Here is a 13,943-nt window from a genome sequence, read left to right as displayed (position 1 = left end):
AGTGTGTGGTAGATGATGTAAAAGAATTTAACAAGGTACAATAAAAAAAAATATATTGGGAGACCATAGAGACATTATATCGACCATTCTAAATATATCCCTACACATATAATACTTAACCCTTTCGCTACGGGCGTGTTTTCCGCGGCGGTATTCCTATTGAACGGGCGGTTGCAAAGTGCAGCAACAAAACTGCACGTTGCACGAGAGATCGATCGTCAGCAGCCGAAACTTCTTTACGAGGAATTTTGTTGCTGATATTGACAGTTTTTTGTTCGAGAAAAAAAAAAAGAAACGAATCATTAAAACTACACGTCCAAAGTAGGATATTTAATGTGCTATAACTGCATACCTTCATCCTATGTAAAATACGTTGCATTTTATTAAGAGCAACTATAGTCTCTCGTAGTACCTCAGTGTCATCTTTTGTAGAGCAACTATAATCGCCTGTGGTAGCGAAAGGGTTAAACGCATATATTTATGCGTATAAATAAATATAAAAGTATTATAATGGAAAATGTGTGGTGTCGACAACGCTTTGTCGACAACATTTGCACTGGCAACGTTAGTAACATGGCCTCGGCGTTCCTCGTAAAACGGATTAACGAGCTTTCGGCCGCATCTGATATTCCGCGACCACTCTATATAGTCTTTAACGTACATGCGCACACATAGATACCACCTACCTATACATAGAAAACTAATACTAAATGAATATAGAAGATAGCAGTAATAATAATAGTATTAGTAGTAGTAGTAGTAGTAGTAGTAAAACGTGCATGGTCTCTGTAGTATATGACGCACGAGTAGAAGATATCGAGTAGTTGAAAGAGAAAGAGAGAGAGAAAGAGCTTCGGTAGTTGATTAGATTTAAAAGAATGCTCCGTCACCTGCATCGTTGAAAGGAGACTAGGCAGGCAGGCAGTCAGGCAGTCAGGCAGGCAGGCAGGCAGGCAAGCAGGCAAGCAAGCAACCCAGAGGGGCGGGCTGTGATCATCCAAGGGACTTGGAATCACTGTGGTAGGGTGAACGACGAGTGAGGAGCACGAGTTAACTTGAGTAAGAAAGAAAGAAAGAGAAGAAAAGGGTACAAGAGAGTAGGGGAAAGAGAAGAGAAGAGAAGAGGACGAAGAGAAGGGGGACTTGGAAGAAGAGGAGGAGGTGGTGGTGGTGGTAGAGAAGATGAAGGAAGGAAAGGAAAGGGGAGGGGTGTAGAGGGGGGGGACGAAGCATGAGGCCCCAGCGATCACTGACCGCTTTCGCCGATCCCTGCCGCCAACTAGCCACCTTTCAGCGACGCAGCCATCGGAGCATCCTTCTTCTTAAGGCCCATTCACATCGCATTGCTAATCAAACTCGACACGGTCTAAAAAAGAAGTTCCACGGGATTTCGGTTCCATGGGATGGATGTGAGAGTGAGAGAGACAGAGAGAGTACTACTACTCGCGGAACGAAAGAGAAAGAGAGTAGCCACAGGAAAGATTCGTTCCTCTTCCCCTTGCCCTTCTTCTCCTCCTCTTTCTTCTCCCTATACTACCCCCTTTAGGTTATTCTTTTTATTCCTTTTTTCTTTTCTTTTCTTTTCTTTTCTTTCATTCTCTTTTCATTTTCTTTTCGTTCGAGACAATCGATGACGACGTTTTCGTCGAACACAACCAACTACCACCATCAACATCATCAGCACCCGGAAAAAAAAAACAAAAAAAAAGAAAGGTTTATTCGTTTGGACTAATAAACTTTATATTTAATATCGTAAATGTCTAACTCTTTGTTTCTTATTTTTATTTCTTTTTTCTTTTCTTTCGTATTTCGTTCGATGAGGAAAGTCTGTTACACGTTCGACAGGTTCGTAAGCGTCGTCCGTTGTCGATGACGAGCACTCAACGAGATTATTATTTATTGGATTCGTCTAACGGTGCCTCTAAAAGGCCGTCACCAAATGCGGCTATGCGAGAAGGATAGAAGAATATTGTATATATAATATAGTCTTCGATTTGATATTGCGAAACGATCTCGGATGGATGAATTTATTAAGTTGTTTTTTTTATTCTTTCTCTTTTTTTTCTCTTTTGCTATTTTTTTTCTTTTTTTTTTCTTTCCGAGGAAATGATTTATACAACAATTTGTTTTCAATAGGACTTCGAAAAATATTTTTACGTTATTTAGCAAACGAATTATTGACAGAGACGAATTGAATCGGGCAATTTAACTTGTTTCCAATGGTGGATAAATTTGAGTGAAGATTTTTAATTTTTATTCAAATGTAAAAATAGAAAAAAAAAGAAAAAGGGAATCTTTTTAGAAGGATATATTTTTTTTTGGTCCACCGAATAACTCCGATAGATTATTTTGAGAATGTATTTTCTTATTTAAAGTTATGCGAACGAACGGTTTTTAGGTGATACGTGTAAATAAATATTTTTCGTCGTAACGACTCCTCAGCGAATATGACGTGAGAAGTTTTAAGAAGAAAATTGTAAGAGATAACGCGAAACGGAAATAATCTACACCATAGAAGATAAAGTCTTTCTCAGAAAACGGTAGGATTGTTCATAGTCTTCTTCGTCGTCCTCATAGTTATCGTTTAATGAGAGAAAAAACGAGATAGAAAGTTAAATTGATGTAAAATAATCAAGATCTGTCTAACCGATTAGAATTGTTCTTCTCTATCATAAATATTGGTAGAAAATAATAATAATAATAATAATTATGATTATGATTATAATATAAATTATCTTGCATAGTTGATCGAAGAAGAGATTAAAAAGAAAAGAAGAAGAAGAAAAAAAAACACGTATGGAATATTATTACGAACGAGTTTATAAACCACGTGTAAACGTGGTGTACGTGTTATATGTGTTTGCGTGAAATCAGTTGGTGTAACTAACCGAAGCGAAAGGTGTTAGGTTCGATGCTGTAACGTTCGATCAATTCAAAGTGTTCGACCTTGGTTCGAATAGCGTAATAATGATAATGTAATTCTCTATGTAAAATCATCGAGCTTACGTTCTATTACACCGTTAATGATCTTGAAAGTGAGAATATAATGGATATTTATTTATCTCTCTCTCTCTCTCTCTCTCTCTCTCTCTTGCTTTTTCTCACACAGTCGATGATTTCAAATGAAATTCGATGAGTGCGTTGTATCGACGACTACGACGACAGACACTCGACACCAATCCTTACGAAAGAAATATGATGATCTAAAGAATCTTATCTCTTAAGATCATACTAAACTCTTATCCGTTGTTGCGGAACTATAGATAGCTAACTAGCCAACCAAGCAACCAACCAACTTGAGAATCTTCCGATGAAATTAAGGATCATAAAATTGGCGAAGGACGTAAATGTTCCTTCGTGCTGAAAGATATTGCATCGTAAAAAGACGACGATTCTATCCTCTTACCATTTTTCTTTTTCTTTTTCTTTCTTTTTTTTGTATTTTATTTTATTTTATTTCTTTTTTCCTTTATACATATATTACTTCGAGAACTCTCAAATTAACCTCCAACGACTCTCCAAACTCAAAAAAGTTCGTTCGTTCGTTCGTATATAAACGGAAAAAGATAAACCTACATACGAGTCGTAACGATTAATTCCAATTTCAAAAATCTATAAAATTATATTATCAAAACAAATAATCCGAGATAGTTAACATATTTTATATTAAAAACATACATTTTCTTCGTAGTAAAGATCAACGTTACTTCTAGAAATCTACACAAAATTGTATTAACATTTTATATTGAAAATAAATAATTAAATTGAACTTAAACATCGCACTAAAACGATGACAAAACAATCTCTATAACCATTTCAAACAAATTAGTTTATTTAATCAATTTCTACCTGAACTATTCTATAGCGTTGATACACGTGTGCGAAATAATAATGATTGAATGAAAAGGAGAAATTTGGAAGATAACTCGTACGAACAGGATGGCAATTTTGTCAAGTAATCAAACCCTAATACTCAACTCGTGTTGTGTGTTAGTAGTAGCGTAGTAGAAGCTTTCGAGTTAGATAAATCAGGGCGAAACGACGATGTCTTTAAAAGAGTAAGAGAAAGAAGAAGAAGAAGAAGAAGAAGAAGAAGAAGAAGGGTGCTCGCTGCCAATGCAGACCCCTACTTTGAGCAGGTAAAGGTAACAAATCACTTTTGAACGACGAGAGGCGGAACTACGAGGTACGGTTTTCTGAAAGGAGGCGGCGGCGGCTTCTCCGTGGGGAACCACTTGACGTGTCCTTACACACGATTCCTGACACAATGCGCCGGATCGTTTCACACTCAATAAGAGAAGAATGCGTGAATCGCAAACAGACCTTTAAAGACAATGGCCGAGAAGAATAAGAAGAAGAAGAAGAAGAGAAACCTTGAACGTGGAGTCTGCAAACCGGTAAGTGTACGACGAACCTTCGAATAAAGTTACCGATGGGGGTTCGTCTAACATAAAAAGGAAGGAAAGAAGGAAAGAAGAAAATTTCAAACAAAAGAAAAATCCTTTCCGCGCGTATATGAAGAAGGCGTCTCGATGAGAAGGAGAACTTACATGGGTAAGAAATAAAGAATATCTGAGAAAAAACATGGAAAACGGGATGATGGTCGTCTTCGTCGTAGGTATTTTCTTGTAAAATCGACGAATCACTCTCTCGATCCTCCGCAAACTCGATTCCACGAGCGAAGAGAAACTCTCCGACGAAATAAAAGCAAGCAGCGAGTGCGCGCGCGCATTAAACAGAAAAAGAGAGAGAGAGAGAGAGAGAGAGAACGAGGGATCGCCGTGTCTCGGCTTATCTCGACGATCGAAGAAGAAGAAGAAGAAGAAGAAGAAGGAAGAAAGCAGAAGAAGAAGAAGAAGAAGAATAAGAAGAAGAGAACGTCTAGAAAAATTATTCGTTTCCAGTTTCGCGGATATTCAACGTCCTGGAAGAAGAACTCGTCGATATACACAGAAGCAAATACGTTAAAGGACTAAGGATTATGATTGCAAAGGAAGTAGTCGAACAATTTTCAACGTTAAATACAAAAAGAAACGAAACGAAACGAAACGAAATAAAAGAAAGAAAGAAAGAAAGAAAGAAGGAAAATAAGAAAGTGTTGAGTGTAGATATGACATGACAAGAAGAATAAGAAGAAGAAAGGGCGGGGGGTAGGGTATGGGGTTAAAGAGGAAAGAAAGGTGAAAAGAGGTAGGAGGAGTGTCCAGGCAGGCAAACATACAAATGATCGAACGAGGAAATTTTCTTCTTAGCTTCGCTCGCGAACGGTATATTCGCACAAAGGCATTAAGCAAACATCCTCTTTCGAGATTCCATTCTCTCGTGACAGAATCGTAGAAACGATGTGAGAGAAGAGATGACAGGAGGGCAAGGTTGCAGGGACGTATCGATGTGCTCCTTCTGAAAGAGAGAAGAAGGATTGTGCGAACCGAGAAGAAGAAGAAGAAGATGAAGAAGATGAAGAAGAAGAAGAAGGAAGAGAAGAAGGAAACTGTACAAGAGCAAGAAAGAGAGAGAGAGAAAAAGGTAGAGGAGGTTTAGGAAGGGGTAGGGGCACGAAGAGAATAAGATAGAAAGGGACGGAGTCTGACGATGAAAAGAAGAAGGCGGGACAAGGAAATAAGAACGTAGTGGTGGATGGAGGCTGCAGATGCTGAGGAGCCACTGTAAGGGCCCGGAGAGTGTACCTGTCTTGTTTTTATAGGCTTGCCAGAACGTCGGGTCCTGGCTACGGAGGACGACGACGACGACGACGACGACGGCGACGACGAGGACGAAGAAGAAGAAGAAGAAGAAGAAGATGAAGAAGAAGGAGACGAGGAAAAGGAGGAGAAAGAGTAAAGGAGGAGAGACCGAGAGTAAGCGAGAGAGGTGGGAGAAGGAAGGCCGGCTGCGATGGATACGAAAGGGGTCGGGGAAGAAGCGGGGGAACTGTTGAGGGCCGGAGGGCGACCGGAGGGGCGAGGTAAGAGAGCGGAGGAGCCAGCTTGGGCCTTACAACTTGCCAACCAGTTCTCGGAGAACCGCGGGTCTTGCCAGAGCCGTATACACGCGCGTCGACGCCCGCGACTACTATTTTCTTCTCTTTCTCATCTTCTACTTACTTCGGCTCGGCACAACTCTGCTCATTCTTCTTCTTCTACTTCTACTTTTACTTCTTTATCTTCTTTTCCTTATTTTTATTCTTATTCTTCCTACTTGTTCTTGTTCTTGTTCTTGTTCTTGTTCTTAGCCGAGAAAGTCGATAACTTTTGAGATCAGTGAACTCCGCGGCCCGTGGAATTTCTTTACGGTACGTTTCGTTCCTTGTTACAACGCAGACGTAATGTCGAGTGGACGAAGTTGCTGCTGCTGCTGCTGCTGCTACCGCAGTGATTTTCTTTTGGTTTCAATAAGAATGTCGTAAAACGAGCAGAGATAATAAATAACATATATAGATTGATAAGTTTGATAGATGTAATATGAAATAAGTGAAGTGTGTATGTCTACGAGTGTGTTCATTTTACTCGGAGACGGGTGGTGTCTCTTGTGTGTCGATAAAGGTTTACCAACGTTTTTGGAATAACAAAGTATAATAATAAAATATAAAAAAGAGTAGTGGCGTTTTAGATGGATCGGTGGTGCGGGTACTGTGACGCGACGCGGGTGCATCGTTAGAGTTGGATATATTTGTAATATAGTGTGTTATACCAGGAGTGGTGTTGATAAAGATTTCATGGGATATTATTGAGAACGTGGAGGAACGGCGAAAAGATGCGGGGTAGTCCTGCCTTCTTCGCCATATTACTCGGCACGATATTTGGCGTCCTCGGTGCGTCTCTCAGCAAGGCTTTGAGGTACAAAGCACCGGACGAGTGCAAATGGGTGACCGCGGGTGATGCCGAGAACGACGTTTCTTTGGTCTGTCGTTTGAGGACGATCAACAGCGAATTGGAGAACACGAATTTCAGCGTGATACAACCTCAGCACACGGTTAGATTGCGCCTCGAATGCAGCGACGCTCTATTCTATCAAAGTTCCCTGACCGCCGGTAGCTTCAGGCCGTTGGTCGAACTTCGCGAACTCGTAATCGAGTATTGCAAGATAGGTAATCTCTCGGACGACGCGTTCAAAGGTCTCAGGGAGTTGCGTAACTTGACCGTTAGGACTCACAACACCGACTGGTCAGCAATGACATTGGACGTTTCGGCCGGTGCATTCACGGACGAGCTTCGGCAATTAGAAAAGCTCGATCTAGGTGAAAACAATATGTGGAATATACCGGAAGGTGCGCTCTGCCCTTTGGTCAACTTGGAAATTCTTAATTTGACGAGGAATCGTTTGAGAGAGGTGACGAGTTTCCGCTTCAATGCCATCAGCAAGTGCTTGTCCAGCTTGAAAGAACTCGATCTTAGCAACAACAGCATCGAGTCATTGCCTACCGCCGCCTTCTCCGGTTTGACCAGATTACACAGCTTGGATCTACGGTGCAACGCTATAGGCTTTATGGCGGATCGTGCTTTCGAGGGCCTCTCCTCCCTGGCCATCTTGAAACTCGCCGATAATCGTCTATCCAGTTTACCCCCCGAGCTCTTCAGCGACGCCAGATGTATTCAAGAGATTCACCTGAGGAACAACACGCTTAACGTCCTACCGCCCGGTCTGTTTGGCGAACTCACGCAATTAATGGTGTTGGATTTGTCGCGCAACGAACTAACGGTCGAGTGGGTCAACGCTGCGACCTTTGGTGGTCTCGTCAGACTGGTCGTTTTGGATCTGTCGAGCAATAGGATAACTCGATTGGATCCAACGGTATTTCGCGATCTTTACAGTCTACAAATTCTACGGCTACAGGAGAATCTGTTGGAAAGTTTACCGGAGAATACATTTTCCGCGCTTTACAATTTGCATACATTACTGTTGAGTGACAATAGATTGACCGTCATAGATGCTACAACGCTCAGTGGGTTGTACGTTTTGAGCTTGCTATCCCTCGACAACAACAGAATACATACGATACATCCGAGCTCTCTGAGGAACGCCTCGTCTCTCCATGACCTTCATCTTAACGGTAATCGACTGACATCGGTGCCGGACGCTTTGAAAGCCACTACCCTCTTGCGTACTCTCGACCTCGGAGAGAATCTCATTTCCGAGATACCGAGTGGCACCTTCGACCACGTGGTACAACTCTACGGTCTTCGGTTGACCGAGAATCACATCGGTAATCTCACCAAGGGCATCTTCGATCGTATCAAAGAATTGAAGATCTTGAATCTATCGATGAATCGTATACAGTACATCGAGCCGGGCACGTTCGATGAGAATCTCAATCTCCAGGCGATACGTCTCGACGGGAATCAGTTGACCGACATCGCCGGGCTCTTCACCAATCTACCGAATCTCATATGGCTCAACGTCAGTGACAATAAATTGAAGTGGTTCGATTACGCGATGATACCTACGGGACTGCAATGGCTCGATATACACTCCAACGAAATACACGAGCTAGGAAATTACTTCGAGATCGAGAGTCAATTACGGTTGACTACCTTCGATGCCAGCGAGAATAAGCTGACGGAGATAACCGGTAACGCGATACCGATGAGCGTCGAATTGCTCTTCCTCAACGACAACCTCATATCTAAGGTGCAGAGTTACTCCTTCTTCAAGAAGCCGAATTTGACGCGGGTCGACCTGAAAGGCAATCAGATAAGGAACCTCGAGCCGTACGCGTTACGCATCAGCGCGGTACCATCGGAGAAACCCTTACCGGAGTTCTACATCGGTGACAACCAGTATTTGTGCGACTGTACGATGGAATGGTTGCAACGGGTTAACCGACAAAACCAAACGCGCGTTCAACCGAAAGTGATGGATCTGGAGAGCATATACTGCAAACTTCTGTACGATCGCGAACACGCGTTCGTGCCGTTGGTCGAGGCATCGCATTCCCAATTCCTCTGCAAATACGAGACCCACTGTTTCGCTCTCTGTCACTGTTGCGACTTCGACGCTTGCGACTGCGAAATGACCTGCCCGGTTAACTGCACTTGCTATCACGATCAATCCTGGTCAGCTAACGTGGTCGACTGCTCGAACGGAGGGCACACAAACAAACTGCCCGAACAGATACCGATGGATGCCACTCGGCTCTACCTCGACGGTAACGATCTTCGCGTCGTGTCCAGTCACGCTTTCATCGGTCGTAAGAAGCTGAAAGTCCTCTTTCTGAACTCGTCCAACATCGAGATCGTGCAGAACAGGTCGTTCAACGGGCTGCGCGACCTCGAGGATCTGCACTTGCAGGACAACAGGATTCGTGAGTTACGGGGACACGAGTTCGAGGGATTGGACGCTCTTAAGCAGCTGCATCTTCAACGGAATCAACTCGGCTCGATCGGCAACGACACGTTCGTGCCGTTACGTTCCTTAAGAGTGCTCAAACTTCAGAGTAACCGGCTTATTACTCTGCCGATCTGGACGTTACCCTCGTCGATCGAGGTCAGCCTATCGGCTAATCCGTGGTCCTGCGAGTGCGACTATCTTCAAAGTTATCGCGAATGGATACGCGAGCCTGACGTTCGCGTAACGGATGCTTCCGAGTTACGTTGCGTCTACAACATCACCGAGTTCGAGGCTTACGGCGACGAGACATTTACCGACGACGAGTTTGGTTTCGCCGTAACGGCGATCGACGACGATCGGGACACGAACGGTGCTGGTGGTGGTGGTGGTGGTAGTAACGTCAGTGTCAGTTCCGCGTGTACCGGTGCCGTAGCGATAGACAACGAAGTGCATAGAAATTATACGAAAACTATCATCGAGAAACAAATTCTCCAAGACTATTTGCCGCTGTTAGTTGCCACCCTGGCGAGTTCCTTGGTGATCATGCTACTGTGCATGCTGGCGTTTATTTTTCGTCAAGAATTACGGGTGTGGTTTCATTCGCGTTTCGGCGTACGAATCTTTTACAGAAATCACGAGGTCGATAGAGATGATAGAGATAAATTATTCGACGCGTTCGTCAGTTACAGCTCGAAGGACGAGGCATTCGTAGCCGAGGAATTGGCGCCTGTCCTGGAGATGGGGAACCCTTCCTACAAACTTTGCTTACATTATCGTGACTTTCCTGTTGGAAGTTTCATAGCCGATACCATCGTGCAAGCGGTAGAATCATCGCGACGGACTATCATGGTATTGTCCGAGAATTTCATCAAGTCCGAGTGGTGTAGATTCGATTTTAAATCGGCTCATCATCAAGTACTCAGGGATCGAAGACGTAGGTTGATCCTCGTACTAGTCGGTGACGTACACCAACGTGATTTAGACCCGGACATACGTTTGTACTTAAAAACCAACACTTATCTCCAATGGGGCGACAAGCTCTTTTGGGAAAAGCTAAGATTCGCGTTGCCGGATGTACCTAACAATCAAAGGACCACGCAGAGAAGTAGACAACCGCCACCGGTCCGACGGCAGCACAACAACAGAACGTCCAATGGTTCGCGCACGGTTTCCGTACACATATAAACATTTCAACCATAAACTACTTCGAAGAACCATACTTCCTTTATTTCCTTACTTCCTTCTCTTAAAAATACATCTTCTCTCATGGTGATCCCTTTAGTGCGATTATAAATGACTAAATGATTCTGTGTGTTTAATCGGTTTAATTTTTTTCTCTTTTTTGTTTCTTTTCATTTTTTTTTTTCTCTTGTGCCGTGCAATAGAGAGTGTAAATAATTATGATTCGCGAACGAGCGAGCTGTATAAACGATAAACGTTAACGTTATGTAGAAATATATGCGATATATAAATAATATACGGAATGAAGAAGTTTGCGTATGTGTGTGTGTGTATGTGTGTAGGTGTATATGTTTAGCATGATAAAACACATTCGTTGTTTTTGTACATAAGAAGAGAGTAAGAGTATGCGAGAATTGAATTACGGTGCTTCTTCCGTCGTTAATGAAAGTAAGAGAGAGAGATATATATATGAGATGGAAAAAGAAAGAAAGTTATTCTTTGTAAAGTATATGAATGAGTACGGTTGTGTGCGCATGTGTGTATGTCTCTCTGACAATGAGAGAGAAAGAAAAAGAAAGATAACTTGCTATAGTTAGATTTAAAAATTTCGTTGTAAATACTATCACGTTGCTATTTTTCGCGAATTACAAAAATTCCGAATTCGCGATCTATAGATCGATAATAGAAACCGATTATACCCCCCCAACCCCACCCCCCAAACTCCTAAAATCGTTAGTTTTGTACGATGCGCGAGTAGTCTTGTATGATAATTTGTTACTTTAAGTAAATAAATGCGTGCGTGCATGCGTTCGTTCGTTCGTTATTATTTTCTCAACGTCGCGTCACGACGTTTTCCAACAACGAAAAACAGAAATTAAATAAATAAATAAATAAATAAATAAATAAATAAATAAAAAGGATGATTAATGTAATTAAATATACGCGACGAGATTCGATTATTTTCGTCGAGCTGCGCGGTGATACCACTTCCTAAAAACCATAGTTGTAATAATAATTCATGTGTTTTTCTTTTCTTTTAATAGTAATAGTAATATGTAGCACAGATATGTAATTTCTTTTTCTTCTTTTTTTCTGTTCTTTTCTATGCGTATTTAAAATTATAAACGCAGAACGAGAGACGTGCCACAGTGATAAATGAAATGAAATAAAATATATAATATTATAATATTATAAATAAATAAATGAATAAATATGAATAATGAAAAATAAAAAAGAGGAAGAAAACAATGAAAAGTAGAGACGGATGTAATAATTGAAAGGAAAAAAAAAAGAAGGATAATTAATTAATTTGTAAATTAATAATTTTGTAAAGTATCACGCGAATATCACGAACGATCTTTATTTATTTCGTTTCTTTAAATTAAATAATTTTCTACTGCGAGCCCTGTTTTTATTTACCTTTTATTTTAACTCTCTCTCTCTCTCTTAATTATATTTCGAATTTGTAAGGAAAGAAAAGAAATTTTATTTAACGCTCAGACGAATTTCCTTTTACGTTTGATAAGAATTCAAAGTAAAAGGATAATCTCGTTAATGTTCGAAGAATTCACGAATAAAAGTAGGCGTATATCGATATTTTGTATATTATCATTCGCCAAATCGATTAATTCAAAGAAATAAATAAAAACGTAGACAAAATTAATAAAAAATTATATATATACGTTGTTATATTATTTATTATTTAATTACCAAAATTGTTTTGTTTTTTAATTCTATCCTTACTATATAAGAATATTTTGATTAAAAAGACAAAATTAAATTCTACGGTAATAAATCTGTCTTTTTTTATTCAAATTGTTTAAAAGTGATGTTAATCGTTTTGGTTTTAGAATGATTCACATACGAATTATTTTTTGTGTGATTGTTCGTAAAGTAATTTTGTTTTACGTACAGAAATTTCGTTAGGTATTTTGCATTTTAGCAACAAACACTTGTAATCGTCAAATAACAACGCAAAAAATAACTGACAAGTTGGATTAATGAAATTAGAAAATTTGCAATCGTGTAAAATCCCTTTTGAGTTTAAAAATGAAATCTTTTGTGTATTGAAAAAAAAAAAAAACGAAATTACTTTTCAGACAATCTAAACCTTTTCAGACAACCCAAACCTTTTCAGTTTTCATTTCGAGAACACGCCTACTAGTCCTTAGAATGGATTTTAAGCGAGTAACGTGCGTTCTTTTACAATTTTTCCTTTCATTTCTTGTTATTTGTTCTAAACTTACGAGCCGTCCAGATCCTTTGTCCGTATTTGCGAAAGAGAACAACAAATTATTCCGAGTATAAAACAGAACGCAAGTAAAATGTACTTATGTAAAATAGAAAAGGAAAGAAGAAAAGAGAAAAAAAGGAAAAAAAGAATAAAAAAAAAAAGAAGGAAAAAGGTGAACTCAAAGTTTGAAAAAAGAGAACGAAGAATTATTTCGAGCCTTGAGAAATGTACAACGAAAAACGTGCGGGAGGTTTGTTTTTTTTATTTCTTTTTTCTCTTTTTTTCTTCAACTTTCCTCGGCCCACTTATGTTAATTTTTATTATTTCCTCCTCCTTTTCTTTTTTACCTTCTTTTTTAGTTTTTTTCTCTTTTTTTTTCTTTTCTTCCCCCGTATGAAATTCTGTCAACGACGATATAATAAAAAAAATAAAAAATAAATAAAAAAAAAAAAAACTATGATTAAAAATTACGAGATACGACTGAATAATAAAAATATTCCGTTTTCACGTTTTTAATTTGCCCGTTTGTTGTTGAAATTATTTTATTTGCTTCTTTATAATTTGATGACAACCATAATACGATCTGAAATTCTATCCCTCTTCTTCTCTCCCCCTCCTTTAACCTCTTCATCCTCAGCTATTTACAATATTCATATACAACAGGATACATCGAATATCGATTAGTCTAACCTTTCGGGAAAGTTTGACCAAAGCTTAAGGGAGAAACTCGATAATCCTGCTAAGTTCGAACATGGATGATCGTTTCAACGAATAATCACGATTGGTATAGAAATCATGAATGATTTACGAAGTAAATACGTTCTGTCAACTCAATCAAATTAATTCTATCGCTTAAAATTATTCTCAAATAAATCCTGTTTAAATATCTTATTGCTTTTCGCTTAAAGAAAAGAACAAAAAAAAAAATAATATATCTATTTTCTTCTTATGACACGTGTGTTTGATTAAAACGCGCGACGAGGACTGAAAAAAAGAAAAAAGAAAAAAAAAAATAAATTTAATTAAATTCAAAATTCTCGCGCAAATATTATAGTTACGTTACATTTTTTCACGTATTTACGATTAATACGATATTTGTTTTACTTAGAATTCAATAAAATACTGCGTATCGTAGGATTTTACGTTATTCGTGAAACGTATTGTTACACGATACTTAAATACGTGTAATTTCAAAGTAACA

General features: G+C 39.6%; 1 protein-coding gene across 1 annotated transcript; it reads left to right on the top strand.

The window, feature by feature from the left end:
- The first annotated feature begins 6,753 nt into the window (after positions 1-6,753).
- LOC122522616 (toll-like receptor Tollo) lies at positions 6,754-10,512 on the top strand. Its single transcript, XM_043643835.1, has one exon. It carries the CDS (start codon positions 6,754-6,756, stop codon positions 10,510-10,512), a length of 3,759 nt encoding a protein of 1,252 aa, XP_043499770.1.
- The last annotated feature ends 3,431 nt before the right edge of the window (positions 10,513-13,943 follow it).

Source organism: Polistes fuscatus, unplaced genomic scaffold, assembly GCF_010416935.1.
Source record: "Polistes fuscatus isolate 324 unplaced genomic scaffold, CU_Pfus_HIC Scaffold5, whole genome shotgun sequence".
In the NCBI taxonomy this organism is placed as follows: Eukaryota; Metazoa; Arthropoda; class Insecta; order Hymenoptera; family Vespidae; genus Polistes; species Polistes fuscatus.
The sequence above is the reverse complement of the archived record's forward strand: the minus strand, read 5'-3'. Positions and strand labels throughout refer to the sequence as shown.

Excerpts from the sequence above, each read along its gene's own strand:
- LOC122522616 (XM_043643835.1), top strand. The coding sequence starts at position 6,754 with ATGCGGGGTAGTCCTGCCTTCTTCGCCATATTACTCGGCACGATATTT.